Here is a 16,875-nt window from a genome sequence, read left to right on the forward strand (position 1 = left end):
TAAAAGTGAATATGTCAAAATGTGGCGTTTATTCCCTTCTTCTAATTGGTTCAATTTTCGTAAATATTTTTTTTTATTTCGTCGTAACCTCACCGAAGTCAATACAGCATTTTAATTAAACACATAAAACCTACTTACAGTAAAAATCACAACTATATCTGTAAATATGATGTTCTTACATTAAATCTAAATGTGGTATTAAATCAAATGTCCTTAGCCATAACCAGCTTATAAATTATTAAAAAATATATGTGGTAATGAAATGCGGAGTACCACAGACGGCGACATCACTCGCTTCCCCAATCTGATAAAGGGTTATCGTAGTCGACACGATACGAACGGATCGCTACGTTTGCCGATAACGTTTATTAAGCACGGAAATTAGAACCTATTTCCATTGTCAACTGCGAGAAGATAAAACTGACGGTCAGGGATTTAATACTCAGATACTTAGGTAGTCGTAGATCATAATATAGTTTGACAAGTGTAATTTATGCATCTATTAAAGCCATGTACTATTTACAATTATTTTTTTTAGTACTAAGTAAAGTCATCATCCTTATGCTCCTGCCCTTATCCCTTACTTTGGGCAGGCGCAGCATGTCTTCTTCTTCCATACATCCCTATCTGACATCACGTCACAAGTAACATTCTTCCCAGCCATATCATCTTTCACACAATCCATCCATCGTTTCATTGGTCGTCCCCTTCCTCTATATCCATCCACGTTCATGCATGTTCCTCATTCCTCCGCAGAACATGCCCATACCATGATAAACTAAATTAAATATGTATTAATATTGTTATATTCACATTACTGTAACACCGGTTAAAAATAATAGTATTTATTCAAGCATTACATAATCAATGCTAAATGGTTCGTAATAATTGACTAAATGTAGCTTTTCTGATGTTTTAAAAATCTTTAACTTTTCTTATAAAATTTCGAATGGGCCACCTTGTGACCAAGGTAACAAACAAGACAAAGGTAACAAAAGGCAAAGACGATGTAAGAAATTTTAATCAGAGGTGTTCGCACCAAGTGAAGAGAAATTTATTTTAATGCTAAATCTGTAAGATAAACAGACCAGCTACACTTAATGAATAAATGTTATAACGATCTTATTTAGTCACAGCGGCCTTTGTTACAAGAGTATTCACTGCGTAAGAGAGATTATACTGCACTTCCTACCAACTCAATACAAAATTAAAAAGAAACATAATTCCCAAATTATAAATTAAAAAACCAATTAGTTTTTGAGATTTAAATATTTATATAGAGCAGAAGTATCCAGCTAGCCGAAACCAACGAGACATCATACCTACCATACTATATTTGATACTATTCACGATTGTTCTAATACAATGGAAACGCACGTAAAGAGGTTCTATAAAAAATATAATTCGCGTGTCCCGAAGAACAAACGCTCGTCTGTAAACGTAAATCTTTCTACTGTTTTATGCGTCGTTTGTCACTGTTTACAATGTTATAATTTTTAATAATCCCGACATGATATTCTGGGTTATATTTTTGACTTACTAATTTACGAGCTACCCGCGACATCGTATTGGCTGAGAACGACATTTGAAATTGATTTCGGCGTAATTTTGATGATTTTAATTTGTGTTTATAATTCATCTCAAAGGAAAACATCGTGAATAAACCTGCATGTGTCTAATTTCATAGAAATTCTGCCACATGTGTATTGCACAAACCCGCATTGGAATAGCGTGGTGGAAAATGTTCCAAACCTTCTCCTCAAAGGTAGAGGACTTAGCCCAGCAGTGGGAAGTTTACATGTTGTTGTAATTTTGATGTTTTTTGGGTTCATTTCGTTTTTGTCAATGATGTTAAATCATACAGTCTAATCCGATAAAAATTTATTTATTTCCATAAGAATTATTAATATTAACTCTTAATATATATATTTTTTACATACTTTGGGTGATCATATAAACATATTCAAATGCATTAGAAATATCTACTTTATGTATTATGACGTTGTATCGTGGTAATAATGCTGATTGCGTATTCCGGCTGAATCACAATCTGATTCTCTGTATAAATGATTAGTTGAATATCATTTAGTAGTTTTGTATTAATTCAACAAATATAGAGATTATATAATAGAATTTTGCCCTAGAAATATTGTATTCGAAATCGATTTTCACACACACGAGTTGTCAAAATCGATTTTATCTGACAAATGTCTCTATTTACTATAACTAAAATAGATATTATAGAGATATTTCGTTAATTTTTTATAAGATCTAGTATGATTGTGAATAATTAGCATAACTTTAATGAAGTGTCAAGAATATTAAACCTTAGTTTTCATGACAATAGTTCCAAATTTAAACAGCTCTCATATTTTTTAATGTATTGATGACATCTGTCATTACCTTTCATATTAAAAAACGTTCAATTTTTGAATTTTTTTTTTTATATTGACGGCCAGTTGACATCAAAACTTGCAACTTTGTTTTAAACAAGACAAGCTGAATTATGTTCACACTATTGAGCGACTTCAAGACTGTAAGGAATATAAAGTGTATTAAATGTTACATTGTTTTAATATGTGTATTATGTATAAACCAGCTAAAGTTTTTTTTTAATCCGACCAGTTTTCTAAGACGAGCAACACGAACGCCTTTTCATCCAAAATTGACATGATTGGTTGTGATGCGCGGCGGGACACAAAGCTTTGCTCGCCGCCGATTTGTAAAGGCGTCGCGTTACACCGCGAGTATTCGCACACGTCGATAGCCCACTTTGAGGTCGGCCGATGTCCTTTTTCGATTACGACCTCTTTTATATCAGCTCGAATGGAGGATTGTCTTACCCTTTAGAATTCGCCTCTTTTCATTTTGCCTTTGCTTCGAAATTATTAGAAAAACTAAACATTGATCGACTTTTTTGTATGATATCTTTTAATTAATTGCGGCTTAATACAAAGACTGGAATTCTTATCGAATGAATGATTTGTGGTATTCAATCAGAAACTAAAAAGACCCGCAACGAGCGTCTAAGATTGACGTGATCTAACATATACTGGTAGTATTTTTATGATTTGACTAATACGGCTTTACTAGCTCAAGCCTATATGTACCAACAAACCAAGAGAACAATGCTTATATTAAATACGTCAGTAGAAAGTATAATATTTATTTATTGTTGATTTTATTTTGATATTATTGCCCTGAAGTTTACAAATCGAATCTTTTACAATAATTTTTAAATGCCGTTACATGCGCGACTTTCTCTTTTTTTTTTTTTTTTAATAATCCGTTTTCGCGGGAAAACATCTTGTATTAATTTATACAGCCATACCAATGACGTTCTAAAATACATTACACTTTTACGAAAATGGATACACTAAAAAAATATAAGTTTATTTAATATATAATTATAATATACATGTATTAACATAAATAAATATTTCTAACACTTATTACTGGCAAACTAATGTTGGTATCATTTCATAGTATAAAACAAAGTCGCTTACCGCTGTCTATCCTTATGTATGCTTAGATCTTTAATATTACTTAACGGATTTTGATGCGATTTTTTTAATAAATAGAGTAATTCGAGAGGAATGTTTTTGTATATAATACATGGACAATAAAATACAGAACCACTGATAAATTTAGACGTTTCTAATGTGATGTCGTAAATAGACAAATTCTGTAGTATTTTTAGTATAAGCATTACACCCATGCATAGCCGGGGCGAATCGTTAGTATGATGATAAGACATAAATAATAATAGCTGAATTTCGTAATAGCATATCTCAGTATTTGAAAACGGTCACGTATTTCTCTTTAAAAGGGATGCAGATGTTACGACATGTCAAGCATCAACTACGTAAAAATAATTGTCTTCAGTCGTTGGAAAATATAATGTGTTATATATTTTTTAATAATTTTCATAAGTGGCAACATTATGATATTTTTATAAAAGTGATTGTTGCGAAGCACTTTCGTAATTGGAACGCAAATAAAGACGTGGGCTGGTTCGGCGACGTCCCGCGCCCGCACAGCCCTCTAATGGAAATGACAAGTCTAATGTAACAACTGAAAACATCCCGGTGGACGGATCTAACAAAGCATTCATTTTCTGATGGCGGTAATCTCGCCCAAGGGCGGCATTGTTCATGATTTTCTACGAGTTTTTTTTTTCGCATTTTCTTCTCGAAAAGAATAAAAATACTGAACAGTATTGTCGACGCCGACGCTCGCGCCGTGATCGCGCAAAAAGGAGCCTCTGGATGACAACGAAATGACGAGAGCGTCCGGGAGGCTTCTCCCTCGCCCACTTGTAAAAATGTCGCCCGGAGAGGGGCGGTGTGCCTACAAGACGGCATTTTTACACACAACTGCCGACCCGAAGAATCCTATATACCGACTGACATCCAACGGAAAATCGACTTTAATACTCTAAAAATAAAATCGAAAGCCGTAAATCGTTAGCTAACTTGACTTTTTAAAACACGAACTTGTGTTTGCGATAAATCGATAAGTATATACGTACGTTAAGAGCAGAGGGTACAAATTGCACGGATTTTACAGCTCTTTGTGTCGAGAAATGGGAGGGGTTGACGATTTCCGTCGGCTGTTAGGGAATATGAAATTTTTGGTTTCAATTCAATGTTCGATATTCTGGTCCAGAAAGCAATTAGTCGTCTAGTTTTATTTGGAATTTTTTCTCAGTTGAACGATCGTAGCTGTTGACACAATATTTTCATTGAAAGCTTTATGCTCGCGCAGACAATCGTCCTCGTCTAAAACACACTTCAAAGCGAAGTACCAAATAAGCCGTTGTTTTTCATACTACAAGCTTAATCAAGGTACACAAACTAAACTATCAGCTAGGGTATCAATACTTCATAAAAACATATATTTTATTCAAACTAAGTAATAAGTATTTTGGAATCGTGATTTTTCAAGTTGATACCGGTTTAGAATTTACATTCTACTGAGAAAACATCATACGACGTAACGTCATAAAATATGTACAATTTGATTAAATACCTGTACGGACTACGATTATCCATGTATTCTTGTGTTACGCGATTATTTATAAAATAATCGTTAGTATTTTTTTAGCTTACACTCACTTTATCTGGAATCATGATAATTTACTATTCGTTTTCTTAGTGTAGCTTGATTTATTATAATTATATTTTAATCCAACTTCTAAAAAAAGGAGGTTATCAGTTCGACATGTATGTATGTATGTAACATATAATTGAGTATATTAATTCATTTAGGCTTCCAAGCACGTGTGCTTAATTTCGTATGAGTATGTTTCATGTCCACGAATTTTTAAAAAACCAAAAGTCGTTTTGAGATGATCATTTTTAAGTTAGGTACACTCCAACTTAGTTTCATTAAAATGGTTCTAATAGTTACATAGATATAGATTATTTCTAATTTTGAATTAGATTTTTTTTCTATTAATTGTTTATTGAGCTTATTTGATTTTATGAAATGTAATCTTAAATCGATAGATACTGAATGGATTGCTCTGACTGAATGACTGTAAAACAAACAGCTTATCACCTAGCTACTTTAACACAGGCACTAAAAAGTTTGTAAACATAGGACTTCTTTTTCTACAACAATATTTTAAATTTCGAATACACCAAAACATTAATTTTCCGGTAATTTATTCTAGTTCTGATAACTTTATAAATCCAATGCAAATTGAAAACCTATTAAGAATGCCTTTCCTTTATTTTGAACTGTTGTTTTTTTTTTTGGAAACTATTATTTCCAACTAGTGTTGTCCAGTGGGTACTAAGACAAGCATTAGCGTTTGTAATGCTTTGCTTAAAATATAATGCTTAAATAAAATTTGATATTAATCTCATATATTACAGGCGTATGCCGATTTTTTGCCAGTGATTATGGGAAGAAAGAAGTCTTAATTTAAAGAGCGCAACAGTAGATATGCAGAAAATTAAAGAGTATTACTAAATTATTAGGATTTAACAAAGAATTTATGTTAGAAAACGGAAAAAAGTTACTGGCTGAGTAGAGAACGCGCCTGTATCTGTATCTGTATATAAAAAAAAATACAAAAATATAACGTGCGAACAAATGTTGTCAGTTTACAATGCAATTAAATCAAATCAAAGCCAGTCATAGTTTTCGAAACTCGTAAAAATTTCGAGATTCGAAATTTGAACTTTTTAATTTCCATGTTCCAGATCAGATCTCCGAAAGTCAGGCGAAGGATATAATTGACAAGCATCCGGAAGTGGTGGGCGCCGTCGACTACATCACTAGTCCGCTCAAGAAAGACGTGCCCTTCCCTGAGAATTTCTTTTCGAGGAAAAGTTTCGGTAAGTCTCGATTATAGTTTGAAATCTCATATTGTTATAGGTTAAATAAAACTAGTTATAACGGATTTGAATCGCGGTAAACAGTCTACACAAACGCTGTAAAGTGCTCGAAACGTCGGGATGTCAAAAATAATTAATATACGCGATTCAAATCCGTTATAACTAGTTTTATTTAAATGTGTAATAATCGCGAAAATTTAAGACAACATTGTTATAGGTTTTTTTATGCTATTGATTGGCGGACGAGCATATGAGCCACCTGATGGTAAGTGGTCACCACCGCCCATAGATAATGGCGCTGTAAGAAGCATTAACCATTACTTTCATAGTCAACGCGCCACCAACCTTGGGAACTAAGATGTTATGTCCTTTGTGTCTGTAGTAACACTGACTCACTGAAGTACAAACGAAGGTACAAATTACAAGAATTGTAAATAAATAGATTTCCTATATCCATTTGATTCGTTATCCTATATATACTTTTAACTGTTAACCTAGGTGGGCGATATCTACTCAGACGGTATAGAGTTTGTGTATTTTACAGAAATAGTACATCACAATACGTTAAATATACCTGAAACAAATCTTTTATCTCTACAATATTGTTTAAAATCTGCTCTGCGACATAACTTTATACTGTTAAACTTTATTGCTCTGGCTATAACTGTGTTCTGTGCTCAATCTAAAGCAAATGTACAACTGAAATCACGCTCAAACAACTCATAATTTTATAACATCAATTCAACTAGGAGATTCCTGACAATAATAATTATTATTAATACCTTGGTGGTAGGGCTTCTTTGGTGGTAGGGCTTCATGCAAGCCCGTCTGGGTAGGTACCGCCCACTCATCAGTTATTCTACCGCCACATAACAGTACTCATTATTGTTGTGTTCCGGTCTGAAGGGTGAGTGAGCTAGTGTAACTACAGGCACAAGGGACATAACATCTTAGTTCCCAAGGTTGGTGACGCATTGACGATATAAGGAATAGTTAATATTTCTTACAGCGTCATTGTCTATGGGCGATGGTGACCACTTACCATCAGGTGGCCCATATGCTCATCCGCCAACCTATACCATAAAAAAATGCAGAAGAAAACAATTAATGTATTATTTTTTTCATCCATCAAACACACTACAAAATCTTTAAATCAACACAAGATGTGTTCCCAGAATTAGAGTTTCATCCTCGGGATCCACTTTACGTCCACTCGGCAGTCTAATCTTAAATTGAAATATCGTTTCGAATCTTATAATATAAAATAAGTAGGGGATAATAAAAATACATTGTGAGTTATACGCATGCGTAATCCATTCAAACGTTCGCCTGCGCGGGAGCATTGCGCGCTTGGATGCCTTTCCATATTCAAATTATCGGATCTGTCGATCAGGGCGCGAACAAAACGCAACAAACGTAATACAAAGGCCTGCGCCGTAAAATTAGATGTATTACGAATGCTTACAAGCGTCCATTGTTCAATGCGTATGCGCATCTGCTATTCGATTGTATGGAATCGGAATTAGATTTCGAGTGTGTGTTTTTTTTTTGTTTGCCGGTGTTAACGGGGGAGCTGGTGGTATACGGTATCTTCCTATTCATATCTTATTTTCGACCGACTTGAAAAATTGTGAGTTATGTTATGTTTGGTATTCCGTACCTTTTGAATTTGGAACACTTAAAATATCACTTCGTTGTCAGTCTGTCCCTCTGTCTGTCTGTTTTGAACTTATGTAGTCCCTCAGAGCTGTAAATGAATCAAACTTCTAAGTCAACACAGTGTAAAGACATTTCGTTTAAACGATTTCATAGTTAAATAGCAACGCAGGTCATTATAAATCCTTCTTGGGGCAAGGTATCCGTTTCTATAATAAAATTCCGCAGAAATTTTTAACTTTGCCGTTTAGTAAATTCAAATCGTTTGTAAAAAATACATTGGTAGAAAAAGACTGGAAGGTATTTTCGTGTATATTTAAATTTGCATTTATATATATTTAATTTTTTTTTCCAACGCTTAAGCGGTGACGATGAAAACGTTTAAAAAAATCGATATCAGTACAGTCAGTACCTAAATGAACTTTGTATCGAAAATATAATTGTAATTTTCAATGTTTAGTAGTTTTTCTGTTTTGGTATCGTTGTAGTCTTTTTTATATCAATTTTTAAAACAAATAATTTAATAAGATTTTAAATGAGTATGGTTATTCTACCCGTGACCACGAACGCTGTAAAGTGCTCGAAACGTCGGGACGTCAAAAATAATTAATATACACGATTCAAATCCGTTATAACTAGTTATATTTAAATGGTTATTTTTATTATTAAAGTTATTAATTTCGGAATATTTACCATGTTTTTTTTTATTTTTGAAATATGCAGCTCCACCGAACAAAAATAAAAAGCATGGTAAATATCCCAAAATCAATAACTTTAATAATAAATCATTTAATTTTTTGTTTTGTAAAAATTAAGAATTATATCCCATAAAAATATATATTTCTGTTTATGTATTTCTAAGTAAGGGAAATGGATTTAGCTAGGAAGCTGGGACATTTATTTAAGATAAGCCTACCTATAAATTAACCAAAATACTGATAAAGAGAAATATGTAATTAAAGTGAGTCTAAACGGTTCTCTGTAATCTAATTTCCGAACCGGTGTTAGCTTTACATTAAAATCATGTAACATGACAATTAAAACGTTCTTTTACGAGCTTACTTGAAAATAAAACTTTATTTGTTTCGATTTTGATCATAAAAAAAACATTAGTAAAGGGCATATTATTCGATACAAGATAATACAGACGATAAATAAGCGTGGAATTAATACTTGTTGACTTCCAGGCAGGATATATTACGTAAACATATAATTGTATGTAATAATGATTAACTTCTGAGTTTCTTGTCGGTTCTTCTCGGTAGAACTTACATTCCGAAACGGTGGTAGCTTCACTTAATATAGTTGTTAAATGACGATTCAAAAGTGCTTGTAAAAGCTCGAATAAAATATATTTTGATTTTATACGATATGTGTCATATATTGTGTATATGACGTAGATTTTCCCACTAGAAGCGACAAGTATCGGATAATAAGTAAAAGAAAGTGAGGAAAATATCTGAAAAAATAATTACCGTCTTGAGCGATGTGCCTGTGTGCGTGTCGAGCTCGGCCAATCATCACCTCTCGTGTGAAATGTGGGCGGGGCCGTACACCCGCTGCGTCAACCACACGATCGATTCGAGAAGGACACACTTTTCTATACATATATAATGTGTTCGTATAGCTGACAAATACAGCATAGATACCTTTGCTCTATTTTTATTACAACATACAGAAAAAGTAACTCATTTAAATTAGTTACATTTATTCCAAATAGTCTTTATAATATACATAAGTATGTCACAATTCATAAGTTTGAATTTAAACTAGTTACTATTTGTTTACATATTTATTGTTCCGGATATAATAGGCTATTTGACAATGTGAAAAATAAATTGTGAATTATTGTAATCAGTGTATATCATGAGTTTAAATATTGTTATTTACTAAGGAAAGTTGAAAATAATACTTATTTTATTCAAAAATCCATAAATAAGAATGCATTTTTTTAAACGTTTCTCACGTGACACAAAACGCTCCTGATTGGTCGGGCTTTATGATGAAGTCACTTTCTTGTAAACTTTTCTTTTCTACTATATGTACCACAGATTAAAATACAGGAAAGTGACGTAACCGACCCCATTGCAGCGCCATATCATGCCACAAAATATGGAATTTTTAATATGATATTTTGTGGCAAATATATACTAGAAATAAAAAACACAACTTGTACTGGGTTCCTTAACTTGTACTAAATTATATAAAATTGATTTTAAAAACCAGTCAAATAGTCTATTCATATAACCACGTCTGGCAGCACCGCTTTAAATAATATAGCCATTTAATATCAAATATATTAAAATCAAGTCTTGTAGAATATAAAAATACGGAATCTGGAAGTCAAATGAGTTTGTTTAACGCAAATTATAATTGAAGACCAGTGATTGAATGTTGGTTTGTTTAATTTATAATAAATCACAAAACCAACAAGCACTGAAACGGTTGAGCTAACATTTTAATTTAAAATTGCTGACAACAATTCTATACAGAAATTTTATTTCTTAGAACACGGATTGAATAAAAGTGTAACTAGCTGTGCCCTCGACTTTGCACGCGTTTGAATTTAACAAAGAAAAATAGTATTGAAACCTAAATTACTCCATATTATATCAGTTATCTCCCACTGAAAGTCCCGTCAAAATCAATCCAGCCGTTCCAGAGATTAGCCGGAACAAACAAACAGACAAAAATGTAAAAAATATCATTTTGGTACATGTACCGTGTATACATACCATACATTGCATTGAGTAAAAAAGGGCTATTTTAATATTACAAACAGGCACTCCAATTTTATTATACGTATAGATTATAAAAAGCTGTTCTTATTATAAGATTATATAGCTATTATATTAGATTTACAAATAACGTGTCATTATGCCAACCACAATCGTAAAACCTTATATTCGACATTTTGAACACATTATGGTTTAATAATGAATTCGCGCAAAAATAACGTTTCGAATATCGGCGCAGTTGTTATCGGAAGTTTGAAAGTAAAATTAAAGTATATGTTGTTGTATTTAAATTACAAATGTATTAATAAAGAACTGTCTATGACTATAATTGAGCAAATACAAGTTTCCGACTCCGCAAAGTCAATAAATCCTCCTTGGGGCAAGGTATCCGTTTCTATAATAAAATTCTGCAGAAATTTTTTACTTTGCCATTTTGTAAATTCAAATCGCTTATAAAAAATGCATTGGTAAAAAAATTAATTTAAATAATTGTATTTGACTAACTTAACTTTGTATTTTTTAAATGTTGAAAAAGAGTAACTACTGAGTTTCTTGTCGGTTCTTCTCAGTAGAATCTACTGTGCGAACCGGTGGTGGCTTCACTTAATTGTAAAATGACGATTCAAAAGTGTTTGTAAAAGCCTAGTTGTATAAAGTTTATTTTGATTTGTTTTGATTTGAATCGCAAGGAGTATGGTAATGTAGGTTTGTATTTTCTGTATCGAGTGGACTCTTGTACCTGAAACCAGCCAGGTCAGCTTAGTTTACACGCATAAGTATTTTAAAGTGTGTACGCAATCACAGGATCACGTTCTATTCTCTGTATCTCAAAAGCTGATGGGAAGGTCAGGCCCAGTAATCAGATGAGAGACCACGACGTATACGAGAGTGTGCACCAACTTTACATTGCTTGCTTTTAGAATTTCTAATATGCTGAATATCTATTATTCCTTTCAAATGGAATTTCGAATTCTTTGCCGCTACAACATCGAGAAGGTGTATTGAACAAGATTTTTTTTTTTTTATATACGACAATAATTAAAACAACAGTATAATAAATAACGATACAAAATTATGTTATATTACTTGCTGGAGTTTGCGTAAGCCAGTCTGTATAACACCAATTCATCATATATTCTACCGCCAAACAGCCGTACTCAATATTGTTATATTCCGGTTTGAAGATTGAGTGAGACAATGTATCTGCAGACACAAGGCTCATCACACAGTTGGTTCCCAACGTTGGTGGTGCATTGGCGATGTAAGAAATGGTTAATATTTCTTACAGCGTCATTGTATAGACAATAATGTAATCAGTGTCTGGGCGGTGGTAATCTTCCATCAGGTGGAACATTTTACCTAAATCTAACATTAAAACATAATATTACAATATATAATATTACAATATATTCGTATACTCGTATGTATATGTATCAACTATTTCCATCCACGGTTTTGGTGTTTGACTTATGAATTTATTTTCTAGAATCGTCAGTCATGTATACGATGATACAAAGAAGATAAATATATAAGTATTTTACTATTTAAAATAAAAAAAAGTTGTAGATGTTCAGTAATAAGATGAAATATAAAACGTCAAATGGTATTAAAACAAAATGAAAACGTCACGGGCAACTGTGAGACCGTGGATGTTGTTAAATACGAATAAATAGCTCAAAGTAAGATAATAGTAATTCAAAGTTTTACTGTATAAACTAAAACCAAATATTATAACAAGGATTGGAATATATTAAAAAATGCTGTTCCAACTTCGGTAAAAACTCTGTAGTGTTAGCCAAGTTTGATCCACAATCTTCGGTAAGGATTCACGTGTTTCAACTACTGTAACATCTCATCAAACAACGAACGCTCCTGCTATATTTTCATACATACTTATTTATTTTATTATTTATATTATGTACAAAGTTAAGTAAATAATATTCGTAATGTTTATATAGGATGATTACATTGTTCCACTTAAATCACAAAAAACATCACTCAAACAGTTTTATTAAAGAAACTAGTTGCCGCCCGAGGCTTCGCCCGTGTTGGAGGGGAAAGGGGGTAAGTGTTAGGTAGCTTCCTGTACCCCGGGGTATGCAATTCATGTCAATTGATTGAGGCGGTACGGTGTTTTAATACAACCAACATATAAATAATCACTTTTACATTTGTAATATTAATCACTACCAATATAACTGGGAATAATAATGAAATTTCAAATAATACATCAAAATCGCTTTTTTTTAGTACATCTAATACTTATAACTTATACATCAAAGTCGCTTATCGCTGTCTGTCCGTATGTGTGTTTAAATATTTAAAGTTATGCAACGGATTTTGATGCGGTTTTTTTTAATAGATATTGATAGTGATTCGAGAGGTAGGTTCTTAACATTATACATAGACAATATAGTGAAGAACTGATAATTTCATATGTTTCTACAACAACAACAACTGCCTGTAAATTCCCACTGCTGGGCTAAAGGCCTCCTCTCCCTTTGAGGAGACGGTTTGGAACATCTTCCACCACGCTGTTCCAATGCGGGTTGGTGGAATACACATGTGGCAGAATTTCTATGAAATTTGTCACATGCAGGTTTCCTCACGATGTTTTCCTTTACCGCTGAGTACGAGATGAATTATAAAGACAAATTAAACACATGAATCAGCGGTGCTTGCCTGGGTTTGAACCCGCAATCATCGGTTTAGATGCACGCGTTCTAACCACTGGGCCATCTCGACTCATATGTTTCTAATGTGTTCTAAATAAGAAAATCTGTAGAATATTTAGTATCAGTATTGCACCCATGCGGAGCCGAGGCGTACACTAGTATAATTATAAAATTATTATAAATATGAATGTAACTAACTTTCTTGACGTTATTTTTGGTAGAATCTAATAATATACAATAAATATATTTACATTATAAATATTTAAATTATGAAATAAGGCCTTGCCTACTTGTCTGTCACCAATAGACATATTGATTTACAAGCAAGATGAAATATATCATTTACCTTTGTAATACGCAGCCTCGCAAACATTGTTATAATATTTATTATCTAAGTCGGAATAAATCTTCATGCCGAGTACATCGACATAGTTATAAGTAAGAAATTAATGATGGAACTTTTTAACTCCGCAATATTATACGTGTGCTTGCTCAAAATTGTCCTTTTAATATTAATATAATGATTCAGATTTTGTATATCTGCTTAGTGCTACCAGTAATTGATGAGTTTATGATTGATAGCACACCTTGGGTATGAAACGATCGCCTCCTGGCTATTTCATTTAATTTAAATTGTTTATATAATACATGAAACAAAAAAAGCCGCTGAGTTTCTTTCGCCGGTTCTTCTCAGGTCAGGGTATTTTTCTTTTCTGAACCGGTGGTACTATTTCAATTGACCGTTAATAAGAAAGTGTAATACTCCTACATTGAATAAAGAAATTTTAGTTATGAGTGCAAATCTAAGCCAATAGGAGTTTAAAAGGGACTATCAATACACATTAACCTAAAAGACTATAAGTACCCAATACAAAATCGTTGAAATCGTTTAACAACAAACATATAATATAAAGTATAAACCCGGATAATCATTTAATTATCCAAAATAATATCCTGTCATTCATACAGCACATATTCGGTAAAAACCTTCCATCATAATAAATATTAATTAAGTCTTACTACATATTTTCTAATAGTGCACAGCTAAGTATAAATATATACCCATATATATGATGGGTATTTGTATAAGGATTGCTTTTTCAATAGCACGTTCATTCCGACAATACTTGGGGTGGTGACTATTAAAATAAAGTGCTGAGTATCGCTGGCAATATTTCATTACAAGGGTTTCTCTAAAAGTGAAATCGTGACATTTCCCTCTACATTTAGGCACCTAAACCTTTTGCAAACAACATTGAGAGTGGTACGCGAGTAAATGAGCTAGGGGAGGGGTCCTAAACAAAAGGTGCTAGCCCCCACCCTCGGCCACATCGACCCGACCTGAGGGGTGGCTGTGAGGTGACCACGGTGTCGTTGTTACATTTTTTATGTAAGACTAAATAAGATTATGAAAAATATTGTAAAAATCAACAAAAATTTTAACATATATACGTAAAACAATATCGTATTTACTATTTGTAAATCACTATGATAGAAATCAGATTTTCGGAAAAAAACATGTAATTAAACTCTTATTATTGCTTAAACGTAAGCGAGACAAAGTGTTTCGAAAATTTCACCTTTGTAGGAAATGTAAGATATAATTATATTCATACTTAAAATCAAACTACATTAAAGATCAACAGACAATAACATAATATGTCTAACAATATAGCATATCATTTTTAGTTAAATAATACTTAAATAAAACTCGTTTAGAATGTAAGTTGTTATTTAGCTAAAAATAGATAATCCGCAAAAATGCGAATTCGTAGTCCGCGTAGGCACAGGGTGGTTGTGCTTTTTCGCAGCGCGTGTCACTTGTGCGGCGGGGCGCGGGCGCGGCGGCCGACACCGCCGGCGTCGGGAGCCGGCGTCCGGGCGCCGCGTCGCCATGGCAACGACACCGCGACACCCGCCCCGCCCGCCGCTCAACCGAAACCACCCTTATAAACAACGACACACGGCCCACGATTGCTCACTTATATACCACCCCACACATAAGGGCACATTACATAAGACGGTACGGTCAGGCGATGTAAATAGCGCGAGATAACTTCGAGAGGGTCTAATGGAATAGGGAATCGTGTTTTGGAAAGTGCCCCGGAGAATCTCGGCTGTTAGCCTACCCTGCCATGTTGAGTGAAAGTCGATAGGGGATTACGTTGGAAATTTGATTATTCAAACGTTCAAGTAATAGCTCTTTTAGCTCGGTCGGTATTGCGTTTTGTAAAACGCTGGTCGAGAACGAGCGAACAACATTTGACCTTTTCAAATTGTTTACTGCGTAAATAGATCGTTGTCTCTTTCATTTTTAATTTTAGAAATAGGTATTTTTTTATTTAGAAATGGAATCTCTTTCATCTTGTAATATTTACATGACACGCTATTAATAAACTCGTATGAACTCGTGAATATCGGTTAGCCAATACTATGATTTGTTTCAGATATTTAGATCAAGGTACCAATGTAATAGCCTGTACGTACATACATAACAATACTAAATGGTCTAAATTTGCTTAAAAGATTGACATTTCGGAATAATTGGGCTAATTTGAAGATGCAACGTGTACATATTTCAGAATACATTTTGCCTTTATAATAATATTCTCAGGTTTTTGCTTCTTGCTACTAGATTGTATTTTACGACGGAAAAAATATGTCTCCTGTTTTCATTCATTGTTACATTTTTTTAGTTAATAGATATATAATAGCTTTTTTTTTAAATTACATACTCATATACATCGATGATCGTAACATACTCGATCATTATTATATAATTTACTACTTATCGGACCCGGCTTTACACGGGTATGATAAGGGTCTACATAAAAAGTTAATATAAAATTTAAAACGTTAATATGCATCTCTATTAATCAGCATTTTTTTTTCGACAGCTTGAACGGTCATCATCATACATTGACCAATCAACTAGAGAACACCATATCAAAAATCGTTTAGTAATTTTTGAGTTTAACCCCGGCCCCGGCGTAAGGACTTTATATACTAAATTAATAAATAAATCATATTATTCATTGAAAGTGTACGTTTTATAAAGAAACGCTGGATTTAGGCTCGGGTTCCATCAGGACACTAATTACTGTAAATAACAGCATTGTAAATCGGTTTATTTGAAAAGAGCAACTATGCGAGTTTCTTGCCGTTTCTTCTTCTAGAAGCTGCTTTCCGAAACGGTGGTAGTATTTAATTATTGACGATTCAAAAACGCTTCATTGCGAAGTTTACTTGAATAAAATGTATTTATTTGATCCCTTAATCGGCGAACAAAAAATCTGTTTTTCATGGATTATATGTTCATTATATGTTCTTGGTTCATAATACTAACGTTGACATTTTAAATTTGAAAGGTAATACCAGTAAAACAATTCTATATATATCTAACATTATCTTTATGTAAATTATACTGTATACAACCTAAATGTAAAATTGGTTAAATGG

At 33.1% G+C, this 16,875-nt stretch overlaps 1 protein-coding gene across 1 annotated transcript in view; it reads left to right on the plus strand.

The window, feature by feature from the left end:
• Positions 1 to 16,051, plus strand: part of LOC124533131 — a 54,869-nt gene extending 38,818 nt beyond the window's left edge. Inside the window, exons 3-5 of the mRNA XM_047108294.1 lie at positions 6,213 to 6,347; positions 15,228 to 15,439; positions 16,031 to 16,051. Coding sequence (XP_046964250.1) covers positions 6,213 to 6,347; positions 15,228 to 15,439; positions 16,031 to 16,051 — 368 coding nt within the window. The remainder of the gene's footprint in view (positions 1 to 6,212; positions 6,348 to 15,227; positions 15,440 to 16,030) is intronic.
• The last annotated feature ends 824 nt before the right edge of the window (positions 16,052 to 16,875 follow it).

This window comes from Vanessa cardui, chromosome 10, assembly GCF_905220365.1.
Source record: "Vanessa cardui chromosome 10, ilVanCard2.1, whole genome shotgun sequence".
NCBI lineage: Eukaryota > Metazoa > Arthropoda > Insecta > Lepidoptera > Nymphalidae > Vanessa > Vanessa cardui.